Here is a 16776-nt window from a genome sequence, read left to right as displayed (position 1 = left end):
GCGCTGCAGGTAAGTGAGGCGAGGCGAGGGGGGCAGGAGGCCTGACCCGGGCCTCACTGGCCCCAAGTGAACCGCCTGGCCGCTTTGGCCTCAACCCCGCCCCGCCCATCCCCCCGCCTGGGAAGGACCTGGAGGTCGGCTCTGCCCTCCTCTGCCCTGTGAGTCCCCGTCCTTCCGGCCTCCAGGCCTTAGCTCACACCCAGCGTCCTCCCAGACGGCCCCTCCCCGAGGCCGTTAACTCTAACTTCTCCTCCTTGGGAAGGGGTCCCCAGCTCCTAGGCGTCTGGCACAGCCCTGGCTCCCAGGGCCCCTCCTTTGTAAAGCCCGGCTCTCCCAGGCCGTCTTGCTACCCCCAGCCTCCCTCAGGGGCAAGTCTGTGTCCTATCCCTGCGCCGGCACAGTTTTGCGCTGGATCTGCCCTCGAGGATGCCTCCTGCGGGGGGAAAGTCCCAGCAAGAGGGACAGTCCGGCCCCCTGGAGCCAGGGCTGGGCCAGAGGAGGTGACGGGGCGTAGGGGTGCCCAGAGGTGAGCCAGGAAGGCATCCTGACAGAACTGGGGCTTTGTAGGACGAACAGGAGTCCCCCGGGTCTGAGAGACGGTCGTGGCAGAAATGACATGATCAAGACGTTGAGGAGGAGACGGGGGTGGGGGGGGCACTGAGGCTTCGGGAAATTGTAAGGAAGGCAGATGTGGTGGCGAGAGGATGTGGAGCGGGGGCTACAGATGTGGGGACTTGAAGGACCCTGCTCCCCACTTCCTCTGCCGCGAGATAACAAGGACAGCACCCCTTCTGGGAACAGCGCGGCGGGTCAGAAGGGGCCAGACCTGCGCGCCGCCACCCGGCAGCGCCCGAGGCAGTGGGGGCGGGGGAGGGGACTGAGGGGCGCCGGCCAGCCTGTTGGCGGAGGGTAGGACGTCCGGGTCGTGAGCTCAGCCCTGTGTCACGTGTGGAGATTACTCAAAAAGTCTTAAAAAAGAGGGGGGGGAAACTGAGGCCCACAGGAGGGAAGGAGGCAGCAGAGGCCTCGTGCGGGCACGCAGCTCGCGGCCGCGTCCGCCTCCTCCGGGCCTCCCTCCCGGCCCCGCCCGCCGGCTCAGGCTCAGCTCATCTGCTGGGGAGGACCAGATGGTGGGAACAGAGGCCAGGCTCAGGATGCGCCCCCCGTGGCGGGCTTCCGGTGGGGGCCCGGCAGGCAGTGTCTATTCTTAGCCTCCAAGGCCAAGGGCAGGAAGACGGGGTGGGGGCTGGGGCAGCTTAAGGCACCGGGCGGACCCTGGGGGAGGGCAGGGGGGCGGGGGCGGCTGCGCTGTCTCCACTGACACCCAGCTCCAGGCCGCCAGACATTCGCCCTCTATGGCTCCCAGGGCCACCCCCCGCCTGCAGTCACTGCTCCCCACCCCACCCCACCTCCAGCACCTGCTGCCTCAACCTCTCCCCGCAGCCCCGAGCCCTGAGCCACAGCCCTGCCCAGCGCCCCTTCTCCCCTTCTCCAGGGAGCCTTCCACGTTCCTTCTGGGGGCCACAGACCCCAAGCCCCCCTTGCCGCAGCCTGACCCCTAGGTTGCCCTTGGGGTCCGCACCCCGTGAGGGAGCAGGTGGACACAGGCTGGGGCGCGGTTGGGAGGTGGGATCCTCCCAGCCGGAGACTCCAACCCCGGCTCGCACACGTGGCCTCTCTCCGTGAGCCCGCGCTGGGACCACAGGCAGCAGCGGACCCAGCCTGCGGCCCATGGGCGAGCCCCAGACTCAGGCCTGCACCCAGGGGCCTGCGTGCACCCGGACAGGGGAGCAGGTCCGGGATGCACTGCTGCCAACTGCTGGGACGTGCGGGACAGTGGAAGATCGCTCCAGCAGGCGCCACTGATTAGCGATGTCTGTCGCGGGTTGTGAGGGGGCCCCTTCCTGCTGCTCCCGGCTGCGGTGGGCACATGTGAGCTGTGCCAGGCGCTCCTGGGAGCGTACGGTGGGCTTGGGGGCCACCCGTGGCCCGGGGACAGTCTAGGCCGTGCACCCTGGGCTGGACCCTTCTGTCGTGAGGCGGCCTGGGCACCGTGGGGGGTGCTGACCAGAGCACCCTCCCCACCCAGGCTCCAGCCGGTCAGACGCACTGGGAGGTGAGGGCGGGAGGGCAGAGACGGGAAACCTGGAGCGGGAGGTTCCTGAGGGGCCGCCGCCTCTGTGTTCTGCAGCTTTGTAAAAGGTCGTCTTGCCCGAGCCCTGGCTGGGACGTGCGAGCCCTGAGCCCTGGCTGGGACGTGTATGCCGGGCTCAGGGAGATGGTAAGGGCGGGGCACTCTGCAGCATTTCTGACAGTCTGGAAGTATTCTAAAATAAAGCGTTTATTAAAAAAACATGCAACTTCATGAGTCGACCAATTAAATGAAAATAAGATCTTTCCCCCACCTAAAAAAAGTCTTCGTAGAGAAACAACCTAAAACGTTTCCAGACGGAACAGGGCGTGTGGGTGGGGCCGTTGGAGGAGCCCTCAGGTGGCCCTTGGTGGGGTGGGGGTCATCCCCCTTAAGGCCAGAAGGAACCGTCTCTGGAACCAAATGTCAGAAGAAACGTTTCTGGGGCAGCGTGTGACCGGGTGGTGACTGCACCTGTCAGCCCCGCCGCCGGGCTCAGGCCACACACAGGGACGCCGAGGCCAGTTTTGAGCCGGCTGGGAGGTGCTCTCCAGGGACACAGCTGTCCCAACATGGGGGGCCCCCAGGCCAGGTGGCGTGCCACAGCCGCACACAGAGACCAGGCTCCTGCAGCCACAGAACATCTCAGGCCCCGCCCCCCCCACTCCTGGACCCGATGGCAGATGGTGATGGGTCTTCCTCGCCCACCAGGGGGGCACTGGCCCACACCAGCACTGGGGCCACCTGGGGAGCCAGAGCTCAGGCGCCCCTCAGCGGGCTCTCTTGGACCGTGCCCGGCGGGGGCCCACGTCCCTGTGCTGCAGGCCCAGCCAGGCCAGCCAGGGAAGGGGCCAGGGGTGTGAGTCCTGCAGCCGCCCTGGACTTGGTTTCCTGCCCCTCGAGAGCGCCGCTCCCTGTTCCGCACCCTGTTCCATTGACTGTCCCCAGCAGGCTCTGTGGTGAGCCCCCCCGCACCCCCTTCCCACTGGGGAAATTGAGTCTGGTGGAGCGGCAGGCCCAGCCTGAGCTCCCGGGGCCCCTCGCCCGGCCCGGGGAGGCTGCTGGCTCCACCAGACCCCGAGGGGGGCCGCAGGTGGTGTGGGAGGAAGGCCCTGGCCGTCACCGCCGGTAGCGGTAGCGCTTGAAGTGGAACCAGAGCTGGAAGATGCCGTTGGCGAACTGGCAGCGGAAGCCGTGCCGGTGGGAGTACTCCCACTCGCGGTTGACGATCTTGAAGGCGATGTCCTCGTAGGGCGGCCCGGCGTGGAAGCGCAGCGTGGCGAAGTCCTTGTTGTCGGGGCACGCCTCCAGGAAGTACTCAGGCGTGGAGCGCTTGTCGATGAGGTCGGGGTAGAAGATGTTGAACTTGTAGCCCTGCACGATCTTGGGCGGCGGGTTATCGAAGTCGTAGTGCGTCTGGTTGTACTTGTTCCACTCGAAGCCCGTGTGCACGCGGTTGAAGAAGCGCGGCTTGCGGGGCCGGTACTTGTCGGCCCACAGGTAGGCCTTGCCCGTCAGCGGCATCTCCACGCTGAACTGCGCCTCGTCCTGGCCCATGCCCTCCTTGGCCCGCCGGAAGAAGATGTCCTCCGCGCTCTCGCTGGCGTCGCCTGCAGGCAGGGGTGCGCGTTGGCGGGGATGCGGCAGCCCTGGGCCCCCGCTCCACCCAGAGGTGCACAGAAAGCCCCCCCTCGCTGCCCCCTGCCCCCGACGCCCGGTCTGGGTCATCTCTGCGCATCCTCCTGGGTGGGCACCGAAGAGCCTGTGGCCAGGCGTGCGGCCAGAGAGCCTGCTGGTGAAAGCCCTGCACGTGAGCCCCGGGCAGGTCCCCACGCCCCCGTACCTGTGACCTGGAGCTGCTGGCGGGACAGCTGCAGGCGTTGCAGGTCCTCGTCAGGCTCCAGCACGTGGGCGTCCAGTGGCAGCTCGTGCGCCGTGAGCAGCCGGGGGCTGTACTTGCCGGCGTCGTAGTCATCCAGGCTCTGCTGGATCAGGTCCTCCTCCATGAGCACGGCCTCCCCGTCCGCCTCACCCTCCACGGGCGCCGCCCCTTCTGTCTCGGGCTCCGCAGAGCCGCCCTCCGAGGAGGGCCCCGGTGGGGTTGGTGCCGGGTCCTCAGGCTCTAGGCTGCACAAGGGAGGAGGCTGGGCTGGGCCAGGCAGCAAGAAGCAAGGTGCTGCCCGGGGGCCCACAAGAGGTCCTTGGCTGAGGGGTGGGGTGGGGGCCACGGGGTGGCCTACCTGTGGCCAGGGGACGGGGGCTCCTGCTTGAGAATGGGAAACAGCGGCTCGCTCTCCACGCCCTGCTCCTGCTTCAGCTTGTAGAGCTTCTGACGCAGCACGTCCTGGTGGCGCTCTCGGAGCCTGGAACGCAGGCTGCTGGTCACCCCGACACTGGCCGCACAGGGGCCCCCCTCCTCCCCCACGGCCTTTCTTCCGACCCCCTTTGATGGCGAGGGCCTGGAGCCTGGGAGGGCACCAAGGGGTCCCTGCCCAGGCGAGGCCCTGAGGCTCCAGGCTGTGGAGGGGAGAGGGTCGGGGGGGCAGGGGGAGCCTGCCGGGGTGGGGGTGCTGCGGGGGGGGGGAACCTCTGGGCCAGGGGCCGGGACTCAGGGTGACAGACCCTGTCGGGAGCAGCATTCTGCGGTTGGCAAGGGCGGGTCCCCATTCAAGGGATTCATGCGGCATGTCAGCCACCGAGCCGGGCGGGACAGGGCGCAAGACGCCAGCAGGGGACGAGTGAACTCAGAGGCAGCTCTGCAGTTAGCGACAGCCAGGCGCTGTGTTTATGCGACGCGGCCAAACATGCTGAGAATTTGTACACAGAGGGTGTGGGGTGGGCGGGAGACGGGGGACAGGCGGCCTCCGGGCCCGCCGAGATGCCTGCTGACCCGGGCGAGACGAAGGCCAGGTGCGGCTGAAGGCCAGGCCCGCAGAGGCCCTGCCCGCCGCCCCGGACCCCGACCCCGACCCCCGACCCCAGGGGCACAGCCTTCCAACTGGGACAGTGAGCGGACGCTCCCCGGGGCCGGCTCCTGGGCCCCACAGAGGCCGGGGGGCAGCACTGACCTGGCGCGCGCCATGTGGGCGCGGAGCTGCTGCAGGAGGCTCTCCCAGTAGCCCATGTCCAGGTTGGGGCCCCCGGCCCGGATTTTGCCCTCGATGCCCTGGAAGATGACCTGCAGCTGGCTGTACGTCTTCCCCTTGAAGACCGACTGCACGTCAGAGCTGACCGAGGCATTGACCCCCTCTCGCCGCTCTCCTGCAGGGGACGGGACGCTCAGCACGGGCCGGGGTCTGAGCTTTCCCTCTGCCCGCCCCGCTCCTCCCCTGCTCCTGGGGTCCTCCTCCCCGCCTCTGGCTGGATCCTGCTAACACATGAAGCGGACACCAGGCCACAGACCCTGGCTGGGATGGTTCGGACTCTGTGGGCCTGGGGAGCCGGGCAGGTCCTTCAGAGGGTCTGACCCCCGGGCCACGTCCGAGCACCTCAGCCTGGCATGTCTGGCCTGTCACCCCGAAAAACATCTGAAGAACAAGGAGGGATCGCCTGACAGCCCAACTCTCGGGAGCTCAGATCCTGCTCCCGCTCTCGGCCGTGTGATCCTGGGTAGGGGGCTCGCCGCTTCTGGGTCTCCCCGTTCCCCAGGAAGGAGAGCTGCTCATCTCCCAGGCTTTGCAAGAAGTCCTGGCGCTGCCCCGAGGGGAGCATGCTCACCACCCCCCCCCACGGTCCTGCATCCGTGGTAGCTGGCGGCCCCGGAGGGCGGTGTTGGGTGCTGCGGGCCCCACCCGCTCTGGCACACCCGCCTCCTTGTTGCTCAGCACAGACACCACACCCTGTCGCAGGGCCTTTCCTCCAGCAACGTGACCTTCCCTGTCCGTTTGTCTCCCAGATCGCTCCCCTTGGCCCGGATGCCCGATTTGTGGCTTCCCCGGGGCAGGGGCCTCGTGGGGCTTTTCTGCGGCGCCGTGCTGGCCCTCAGGAGTTAGGGTGCAGCTGCTGCTGGGTGCAGAGGGACATGAGCAGAACGTGGTCCCTGCTCAAGACCTGGCTTCTGCTACCCTCCCGCTGGTCGGAGTCGTAGCCGGTCAGAGAGGGGCACGAAGGAAGCACGCTCCTCTAGCCAACCAGCGCAGGACCCGGGAAGCAGCACCGAGACTCGGCCCCTCTGCACACAGCTGGGTGCCCCAGGTACCCTAGTCTGACCGGCTGAGTCTGCGACGGGCACAGAAACGTTACAGGATCAGAAGTGAATTCAGAGACAGCTCCCAGCTGCCCCTGGGGCCACATCCCGCGCTCGCTCACACAGAACTCACACCACACACAGACTGCGTCCGCCGGCACAGCCCCACACGAGCCAAGCTCCACCTTGTCACGGGTTAAAGTCGGGTCCCAGGTCCAGATGCCCCCTAACACCCAGCTACAGGGCCCGGCTGGCTGGAGGCGGGCGCCCGAGCAGCTGTGCTCTGCTGACTGGAGCACTATGCGGGCAGCACACGGGGAGAACCCACAGGGAACGGTAGTGGGGGACCCGTCGCGGTCACCCACTTTCTACCGCACAGCTACCAACGTGAGAACAACAAGAGAAGAAGCCCAACTGAACTTGTAAAGACAACGTGTGGCGCTCGACTCAAGGAACGATGGGGCTGACACTGCTTGGAAATGAGGCTGAATGGAGAAACGGAAAAGCAAAGCTCACCTCAGAGGATGGCTCAGGTGAGAGGGAGAGCGGGCGGGGACTGGGCGCAGGGCAGCTGTGCGCAGGGGCACAGGGCGGGCCGGCCCCCACTCTTCCCCAGCCGGACGTGCATGACGTCCCAGAACTTCCTGATTCTCACCAGAAATTACTGGAGGATGCGTCCCACTAAGATGAGGGAGCAAAGTGCCAAAAATGGTGATGTGGGGGGGGGTCACAGTGGGGCTCCAACACGGGCGAGTGAAGGGAACCCCAGGAGGTGGGGGGCGAGGGAGGCAAAGGCCAGTGGTGAGCCTGAATGCCACGACCCCCGGTGACACTGGCCAGTGCAGCTTCTGGTACGTGACAACCACCTACTCATTTCTCCTCCCGTGATGCTCCCAAACATGTCTTATCATCCCCAGGGGACAAAAGGGACAACCAGGCTCCCAGGAGCAGCCGACTGGCCCAGGTCACTGAGCGGCCTGGTGGCCTGGATCCGCACTCAGGGCCACACCTGCCCAATCAGTGCCCTTCGGGCCAGAGTTCTATACCCAGCCCCACTGCCCCCGAAGGAAATGCCTCCTCAAGCATCTCCAACAGCAAAGCATTTCCTTTTCCTTCTCCTGAAGTTACTACAGGACGTGCGGAGGGGACGCAGGAAAACAAGGCACCAGTTACAAAGACAAGGAAAGACGTGCCTCCTTCTCCTAAGCAGAGGAAACCAGCCCCAGCCCTGTCTGAGCAACACAGGCGTGGGGGAGGGGAGGCCACCACGCCTGAGAAACAGCAGCAGAGGACGTGCCCAGGACAGGCGCAGAGGAGCCAGGCGCGGTTTGAGGGGCGGCTCGAGGGGTGGAATGCAGTTGGTTATAAGCTCCTAGAACAGCGGTTCTCACCCTGGACAATCCTGCCCCCAGGGGACACCAGGTTATGTTTAGGGAGCTCTGTGGCTGTCAGGACGGAGTGTTTCTGACACCGAGTGGGTCAGGGTCCAGCGTCTGTGGTGCTGAGCTCGAGTCACTCCCCAGAGGTCATGAGTGTGTGGCCACCTCCAGGGCAAGAACGCACACGGAGAAAGATCACCAGGTTGAACAGACTAGGGCTCCAGGGGGTTCCCAGACAAGCGGAGCCGAGTCCCACTCTGGTTCAAACACACCAAGCCTCTGGCAAAAACTTGAAACCCAAACAAACAAGCCCCTGCTGGCGCCACTCCCAGGGAAGCTGAGCGGCTGAGTGTTTCAAGGAGGCCGGTGGGTGCGCTGGGGGGTCTGAGCCCCCACCCAGTCAGCGTCAGGAGCACCTGCTGCTGCCCCCTGGTGGCTCCCAGAGAGGCCTCAAGAGGGACATGGAGACCCCATGTGGGGAAACTGAAGCAGCAGCGAGGCCAAGGTTCCCTGGGGAGCCACCCAGACGAAGGCGGATCCAGCTATGTGTCCCTCAGAGCACACCGGGCGCTTTCTGGGGACTCTGGCGCCCGTGCTGGGTTACCTGGGCCCTTGCCCGACGCCTCCAGCTTGCGCAGCTTGGCGATCTCATCCTCTGTGATGGTGGTCATGTCCCGCCAGAAGTCTGCATTCTTGCCCTGCTCCAGCTCCATGTACACCTGGAGGTGGACGTGCAGAGGGGCGAGTTGGCGGAGGGCTATCCCAAGGGCCCGGGTGTGAGGGGCAGGGCCGGGCAGTACCTGGATGTCCTCCAGCAGGTCCTCCATATCCGCTACGGTGAGGCCGTTGAGGAAGGTGTACGGCTCGTGCATCTCCACGGCCAGGTCATCATCCTCGGCGCTGATGTACTTGGCCAGCAGGTCAATGGGCTTGGCCCGCCCGTCCCGGATGCGGATCTTGGAGCTGCCAAGGAGCAGGGAAGTGGTGTCAGAGCCCAGGACATCATGACCCCCACTGCCCCTCCTGAAGACCCTACTCTGGAGGGGTGCCTTGTGTGGGAGCCAGGGGGAGAGCCTGGCCTGTAGGGGCTGGTGGTCACAGAAGTCTTCGGGAAGAGGGGGTGCCAGGCACAGGAGCAAGGGAGTTGGAAGACGTAAGTAAGTGTGGCATCTGAGGAGCAGCAGGTGGGAGTGGAGCAGGGCAGGGAGGACCACCTGGGGTGGGCTGCTGGGGTGGAAGATCCGAAGCCTCACTGCTGCACCCATGGGGACAGGAGTCAGAACCAGGTAGGTCTGAGCCCCTGGGGCTGGCATGGCCAGCAGGCCTCAGGACAGAGGGGCCAGAAGTGGGTTCCTGGCGCACACACACCGGGCCTGGGGTGCTCGTGAGCCCTAGAGCCTCACAGTCCTTGTCTGTGGACCAGGCTGTGGGCTGGAGTAGAGAGGGGTGACCACTCTGGCTTGGGGTCTAGCACTCTGCTCAGCTCCCGTGGCACCACTACATGGAGCGAAGATCACGCAGATGTCTCCTTGGCATGCGACTCAATGGGGGACACAAGGGGACTCGTCAGTGACAGGCTCAGGGAAGGAAGTGAACAGGAAGTGGCACACACAGCAGGGGTTGGCACCAGAAAGGGGGTGAGGGAGGGACCCCCTGAGGCGGCGATGGGTGGAAACCTGAAGGGCAAGGGGGACCAGCCAGGGCAGAAGGCTCCAGGCAGTGCAAACAGCATATACAAAGGCCCTGGGGCAGACAGGGCTCTGTGCGTTTGGGCCCAGAAAGAGGCTGTGGGCAGAGGGAGGTGGAGGCAGCACCGTGCAGGCCTGCCCACGTACCGCAGCTTGGCCTGCTGGAGGTGGAAGTTGTCCTCCTGCTCCTCCCATGTCTTGAAGTGTTCTGCCTCCTTCTCCCGCTGCAGCATCTCCAGCTCCTGCTCCCGCATGGCCTTCTCCCGCTCCCGCTCCAGTCGCAGCTGCTTCACCTGGGGGTGCACAGGGAGGACGTACTCTCTAAGGCCATGGGGGACCCTGAGGTCAGGGGTGGGACTCTAACCCAGGCCTGGCCCCAGCCCACCAGCCCGGGTGTGGACTAGTCAGGAAAGCCTGCTTCAGACAGACACTAGGGCAGATGCACATTCTTTCTGCTGGAAACAGAGCAGCCTGCAGCAGCCAGGACCATTTCAGACCTTTCACTGAAGGAAGTTTCTGAGAGTAAAGCCCAGGGCCCATCAAAACCGAGAGATGGAGGGAGACAGTGTGCTGAGACACGGCCTGAACCCCTTGATCCAGTCCATCCATGTTGCCTGAAGCCAACCTCCCCTGGACTTACTGCATAAGCCAGTCAGGTCTCCCTTGACTTAAGCCAGGGTCAGCCAGCGTTTAGGCCCTCACAAGGGAAGGCCTCCTGACGCGCGTAGGCAGGCCCAGGGCAACCCCACCTTCTGCAGCTCTAGGCGATTATCCTCCTGGATTCTCTTGTTGCGCTCCTTCAGCTCCTTCTCCTCCAGGTGGCTGATCCCCTTCTTTTCCAGGGCCTGGAAGGGCCAAGCACACGCCCACTGAGCAGAGACGCCTCCCTCCCAGGCACCACCCGCCAAGGATCTTCCATGCCCTCCTCTGTGAGACCCAGATCGAGATCCACCTGGCTGAGTAGCGTCTCTGCAGGTGAGGCCCAGAGAAGTGACCTGTCCACGGCCACACCTCCCTGAGTCCCACTAAAGATGCGGCCCCCTCAGTGCTCCCAGACCCAACACGGCCGAATGCAATGCTCAGAGCAGCCTCCTGCACGGGTGGGACATACACTAACGTGCAGAGGGGAGGCAGCCGCCTGCCCCAGGGACTCCCGGAGGTCGCTCTCAGAAGCACCTCAACATGAGCCCCACTGCCCTGGTTTACACAGGAGCCTAGCTGTGCCAAGTCCGTTTAAGCCCCCAGCAGGTCAGAGGCCCACTGCATGTGGGCAGAGGCAGGACAGCGATGGAAGGACTCAGAGAGCACACTTGCTGGGCTCACTATGAGAGGAACAGCAGTCCCCGGGCTCACAGACCCCTGGGGTGCCATGCAACATGGTCAATGCTTCTTTCCTATCTGCCCCCTCACCCAATGGAGGGTGCTTGGGGCACAGGGGCTGGAGACCCCTCGACCCTGACATCCCCCCATGATTACTGCCTGAGCCGGGCGCTGAGCCCACACTTACTGACATGCACTCCCCTGGCTCCGAGGGCTGTCAAGGAGGCCCCCAGTCCCCAGGAAAATATGCCCGCAGCAGGACACGGAGCTCAGTGAGGGACCACCCGGCGACACCCGTGCTGCTCCTTGGCCTCCCCAGCCGCCACACCTATTAGCAGTGACCATACTTGTCACCTCTGTGGCCACACAGAACAGCAACTGAGGAGCTGGGCAGCCCTGGTTCCAATCACAGCTCTGCCGTTCAGAAGCATAGAGACCATGGGCCACCAACTCAGTGACCTGGAGCTGACAAGGCCAAGTCAGGGAGAGCCAACACGCGGAGAGCACTGTGAACAACGCCCAGCATGGAGTGTGTGTCAACGATCAACATGGTGACTGCCCATGCTGCCAGCCAGCGGTCCTGGGACAAGGGGACAAAACGCATGATGCTGCCCAAATTGTTGGCCTGTCTAGAGCGGCCTCAGAGGCTGAGCTGGGGTCGACCCCCAACGTGCTTATCACCGGAGGGGCCAATGAAGGCCTCTTGTGGGGCAAATCCCCCTAAGCCAGCATGGGGCCCAAGAAAGACCATTGGGGAAATGCCTGAGCACATGTGTGTGCACATCACCCGGAACTCATTCATTCCACACCTACCCAGGGCCGAGCGTGCGCCAGGCTCTGGGGACAGAGCTTGCCCGGTGGGGCTCACAGTCTGGCAGGAATCACACGCACGTTATCAATCAGAACCCGCGTTTAGATGTCTGCTTTGCAACGAGACCTTTCTGGACCTGCTTATTCTAACCACAACCAGAGCACACCAACACCTGCCTGCCTTCTCTCCTCTGTGCTTTGCTAATCTACTTATTTACAGTCTCCCCCAGATGGCCGGCTCCACAGGCATCTGTCTCTGCAGCTCACGGATGCATGCTGGGCCTGCACGGTCCCTGGTGCCAGCAGCTGAGTGGCACAGGTTCATGAGTGAAGCGCTAGGAGGAGAGGAGAGGCAACACTAGGACCTGTGGGACCAAGGGGGCTGACAAGCGGGCCCCAGAACAGGGACCAGGTCAGCTGCAATCTGAAGGAACAAGAAAGCAGCAGCCACAGAAAGAGGTGGGAAGTGCTCTAGGCAGAGGCGCGGCGAGGAGCAGGGCCCATGGTGGCATGGGCTCAGTGTGTTCTAGACAAAGGCCTGGAGTGCACGTGGTGAGTGGCAGATATCATGGCATCTGACTGTGCCCGCCTGCTCTTGCCACCCCAGGGGCCCCCCCACCCGCCCCCATCCTGCCATAGATGGGTGCCGTGTGAGGGTTAACTGCACCCTCCAGAAAGTCACATCCACTTCCCAAGCCCAGAACCTGTGAAGGGGACCTTACATGGAAACAGGGTAGTGTTCAGAGCAGCCTCCTGCACGGGTGGGACATACACTAACGTGCAGAGAGGAGGGACCGCAGATGTAGTGAAATAAGACCAAGTCACGTGGTGTTAGGCTGGGCTCTAAACCAACGACCAGTGTCCTTACACGAAGACACAAGATGGCCACGTGACCGTGATGACAGAGGTTGGGGAAAGCAGCCATGAGCCGACTTCTGACCTCCAGAATTAGGAGAGAAAACCTGTGGCTTTAAGTCCTGTGCGCAAGGCCGGGACTGACGGGTGAGTGATCCGCATGTGACTTTCATCTTGACAATGAGATGTCAACAACAAGACTGAGCACCTGTAACTGGAATCCCATCTTGGGCACACGACGCAGGGAACCTGCTCCCGGTCACGTCTGAGATTAGCCTGGTGTCTCGGAGAAAGTGTCTGAATTTTACATGGCAAAAAAATTGACACAGTAAAAGGTGGCAGAAACCAGGGCGCATGCGCACAGATAAAATAAACTCTTAACGGCAAAGTACCAGCTGGGAACACGTGCTGCGTGTGCTAAACCACGTCTTTCGAAACAGAAACCGTAAAAGGCACATGAAGCAAACCCACGAGAAAGGCAGGAAGAACCTGCAAAGGATGCGCCACGTGCCGAGGGCGGGAAGAGGCTCACCTTGTTCCAGATGAAGGTGCCCAGGAGATTGTTGTCGCCGAAGGGGTTGTCGGTGTTGGTGTAGCCCATGTACTCCTCCCCCCAGCCCATCTTCTCCCGCTTCTTCCTCTCCTTGGCCTCCTTCTTGGCCAGCCGCCGGGCCCGCTTCTCCTCGGGAGTCTCGAAGGCCTTCATGAGCTCCTCCTGCTGCTTCCGCTCCTCCCGCAGCCGCAGCCGCTCCTGCAAGCTCTGCTGCTGGCTCAGGGCTGCCGCCGCCTCCCGAGGGCTCTGGGAGCGGTCTGGGGAGGCCGAGCTGGATGCCGAGGAGCCCGGGGACCAAGAGCGTGTCCGTCGCCGGCGGGCCCATCGGCGCCGCTGCTGCTCCTGCCGTTCCTCATCCGAGTCGGACTGAGAGGACCGGTCCTGTGAGCGCCATCGCGGTGGCAGTGGGCTCGGGCTCGGCCTCCTTCGCCGCTGCCACCTTTCTTCCTCCGAATCTGACCTGTGGAGGGAATCCACAGAGGTGCGCTCACTGCCTGCTGGTCAGTCTCGTTTGACAGATGTTTACCGAGCACCTACTGTGCCAGGTGCTGTTCTAGATCCTGGGGACACGGCCGTGACCAGCAGTGATACCGACCAAAGGTCGCAGCCTTTGGAAGGCTCCCATCAACAAACACGCCACATGACACTAGACAGTGCTAGAAGTCCCAAAGAAGAGTGACTAGGCATTAGGAGATAGAGATCTGAGGAGGCAATTCTGGAGAAAGTGGGGGAAGATGCCACAGGGAGAGAGTCATCCATGAAGAGGGTACAGCAGGAGCAAAGGCCCTGCGGCAGAAATGTACTTGGCATGTTCAAAAAGCAGCAGGAAGCCTGTGTGGCTGGAGCAACGTGAACAAAGGGGAGTGAAGGAGGGAGTGAGGACAGGGAGGCGGGCTGGGGTCTTGATGGTACAGAAGCTGTAAGTATAGGAACCAGAGGATCTGATCTGTCCAGGTAACAAGAGGGAGCTTACAGGAGAAGTGGTGGCTAAACAGGTCTCACAGGATGGGCTAGAGTGAACTGGAGTAAGACTGGCAGGACCCAAGCGCCAGGCAAAGAATACTGTGGACACGAAACGGAATGCACAAGCCCTACTGCAGGGATAGGCTCCTTAATGGTCAGGGGCCTTTGAGTGTGCAGAGGAACAACCATGTCTCTTCATTTTGTTAAACGCTCCACTTGTTAGGCTCACATAAAAAAAAATCTATGCCACGGGAACCAATTATTTTGGAGTCCCTGTAGGCAAACTACACACTTGATCAGATTTTTTTTTAAGATTTTACTTATTTACTAATGAAAGACACAGAAATGGGGGGGGGGGGCAGAAGGAGAAGCAGGTTCCATGCAGGGAGCCCGATGTGGGACTCGATCCCAGGACCCTGGGGTCACGCCCTGGGCCGAAGGCAGGTGCTAAACTGCAGAGCCACCCAGGAATTCCCCCTTGATCAGATTTTCATAAACAACCCAACTTGAACTCGGTATCCAGGATGGCTGATGCTCCTGAGGAAACAGCAAATAGGAGAGGTGCACAGAAGACTGACTGCTGTACGTGAACCAGTGCGGAAAACACCAACCCCAGGGGCTCACACCAGAGCCAGCAAACTCTCTCTGTGAACGGCCAGATGGTCGAGGACACAGTCTGCTGCTCTGCTGTTGTAGGGAAATAGTAGCTCGGACAGACAGGAACTAATGGGCATGGGTGGGTCCCAGTAAGTTTTTACTTCTGCACCCCAAAACTTGAACGCATTCAAGTACCCCATAAAATTTTCACGTCTCATGAAATACTTTTCTTTCCCCCCCTCGCCATTTAATAACGTAAAAACCAAGGGCACCCGGCTGGCTCCGTCGGTTAAACGTCTGCCTGCGCTTCAGGTCATGATCCTGGGGTCCTGGGATCAGGCTCCGTGTCGGGCTCCCTGCTCAGCGGGGAGTCTGCTTCTCCCTCCTCCACTCCCCCCTGCTCATGCACGTACCTACGCGCTCTCTAATAAATGAAAGAAATCTTTAAAAAGACACGTATAAACCATTCTCGCTTCACAAGCGGCAGGCTGCACACCCTGCTTGAAACCCTGTCTGCGCTACTTCCGTTCCGCTTCTTATAACTTCTCGGCAGCCTGCGGTTGCAATGATCTTAGGAGCCTCAGAAAAGAAAAACTTTCTCGAAGCTGGAGGGCCATCAGCCACTTCTGACTTCAGCCACTGTGGCTGCCACGGTGTGAACAGGCCGGAGGGATGGGAGACAAGGCGTGCTGGGAGAGGCCCCATGGACATCTTCAGTACGGAGAGGAGCACGCGTGGGCCACAATGGCTCAGGGACTGGCCCAACAGTCACAGCCAGGCAGGCGGTTAGTCAGTCCCCGGCACCGTCGGGGTCCCTTTGTGCGGGAGCAGACTGAAGCCAAGCCTGGAGAGTGGAGAGGTGTTCCATTCCCCCCTGAACCCGCTTTTTAAAGCTCGTATTTATTCATTTGGCAGAGAAAGTGAGCACAAGCAGAGGGAGCGGGTGTGAGGCTCCATCCCAGGACCCGGCGATCACCTGAGCCGGAGGCAGAGCACTTAACCAAGCGAGCCACCCAGACGCCCCAGGTGTCCCCTTTCCAAAAAGACGGGACTGTGAGCCTCGGAGAGGCTGAGACCCAGGTCCTAGAAGTCGGCCCAGGCCTGCCACCTGTCGCCAGCAGTTCTTCTGTCTAACGCCCACTCCCGCGGCAAGAGCTGTCACCTCCACCTGGGAGATCCCTCTCGAATGTGCCCATCTCCGCCGTGCCTCCCCCCGCCTCCCTCCCTGAAAGCCACCCCCATCCGTTGCCTGGACGACCGAACCACCTTCCTCCCCGCTGTCGCTCCTGCCAGCCTCCTCCGTCCCTTTCCCACGCGAAAACCGGAGGAAAGTTCCACAAAGTAAGTCAGGCCACGTCGCTCTCTTGCTCGGAATCCCTCCCTGGCTTCGTGCTCCCCTCCCAATAGCGACCGAACCTCCAGCGGGCGCAGAGACCGCCGGGTGGGCTGTGGGCTCTCGGCCCTCGGCCGGACCGCGCCGCCTGCTCGCGGCGCTCCCACTGTCCGCCCCGACGCCCGGGACGCCTGGGGCGCCGCTCGCTCTGCTGTCGCTGCCTAACCGACACCCGCGGCCGGACGCCTCCTTCTCCAGGAAGCCCTCACGGACTCATTCCGGGATCCCCGGCTCCCCGGCGCCGTCCGCGCAGCGAGCCCACCTGCGCTCCCGGCTCTGCCGCCTCCGCCTGCGCCGAACTTCGTCGTCCCGGCGCCGGCGGCTTCGCCGCCCATGGCTCCCGCTTCGACTTCGGCTCCGACTCCCGCTCCGTTGCCTGCGGCGCCTGCGACCAGCCGACCGCGAGCGCGAGCGTGTGTCCCGACCCATCAGCTGAGACGGCGGCGGCAGCGCTGACACAACATCCGGGGCCTGCGCCGGGGGCCTTCCTCCCCTGCGGCGCGCGCCAGGCTGCCCCGCGCGCGCCTGAGCCGAGGGGAGGAAACCTGCGTCGCTGTCCCGTCCCGCCGGGACTCCGGCGCCCCGTCGCCTCTCCACTGCCCTCAAATGTGGCCCGTGTGACGGCCTCCGGCCAGGCCTCCGTCTCCAGGGTGGAGGACTCGCCCTTTAGGCACTATTAGGGGCAGCTCCGTGTGGGTCCTCGTGCCTTGGTGGGCGGGCCTGGGGGCCGTGGGCGGAGCCAGAGCGAACCCGGAACAGCGAGTGGGGCGGAGCCTGGGGAGGCCGGACCCGGGAGGGGGCGTGGCCTCGGGGCGTGGCCAAGCGGAGGCGCGGCCTCGGGGCGTGGCCGCGAGATCTCGGGGCCCCTGCAGGCGGGCAAGCTGCGACGTCGTGGGTTCGA

At 63.3% G+C, this 16776-nt stretch overlaps 1 protein-coding gene across 1 annotated transcript; it reads right to left on the bottom strand.

The window, feature by feature from the left end:
- Window positions 1-2323: 2323 nt before the first annotated feature.
- Window positions 2324-16489, bottom strand: CACTIN (cactin, spliceosome C complex subunit). Its single transcript, XM_026019318.2, has 10 exons — window positions 16138-16489; window positions 12902-13382; window positions 10134-10229; window positions 9532-9677; window positions 8497-8659; window positions 8301-8415; window positions 5200-5392; window positions 4372-4494; window positions 3975-4258; window positions 2324-3741 (listed from the first exon to the last, which is right to left on the bottom strand). The coding sequence occupies exons 1-10, from the start codon at window positions 16302-16304 to the stop codon at window positions 3251-3253; spliced, it is 2259 nt and encodes a 752-aa protein (XP_025875103.1). The 5' UTR covers window positions 16305-16489; the 3' UTR covers window positions 2324-3250.
- Window positions 16490-16776: the final 287 nt, after the last annotated feature.

Source organism: Vulpes vulpes, chromosome 9, assembly GCF_048418805.1.
Source record: "Vulpes vulpes isolate BD-2025 chromosome 9, VulVul3, whole genome shotgun sequence".
NCBI classification, from domain to species: domain Eukaryota; kingdom Metazoa; phylum Chordata; class Mammalia; order Carnivora; family Canidae; genus Vulpes; species Vulpes vulpes.
The sequence above is the reverse complement of the archived record's forward strand: the minus strand, read 5'-3'. Positions and strand labels throughout refer to the sequence as shown.

Excerpts from the sequence above, each read along its gene's own strand:
- CACTIN (XM_026019318.2), bottom strand. The coding sequence starts at position 16,304 with ATGGGTCGGGACACACGCTCGCGCTCGCGGTCGGCTGGTCGCAGGCGC. Across the intron at positions 9,678-10,133 it reads ATCGCCTAGAGCTGCAGAAG|GTGAAGCAGCTGCGACTGGA; the intron begins GTGGGGTTGCCC and ends GTGCACCCCCAG. Across the intron at positions 4,259-4,371 it reads CCCCCGTCCCCTGGCCACAG|CCTAGAGCCTGAGGACCCGG; the intron begins GTAGGCCACCCC and ends TCCCTTGTGCAG.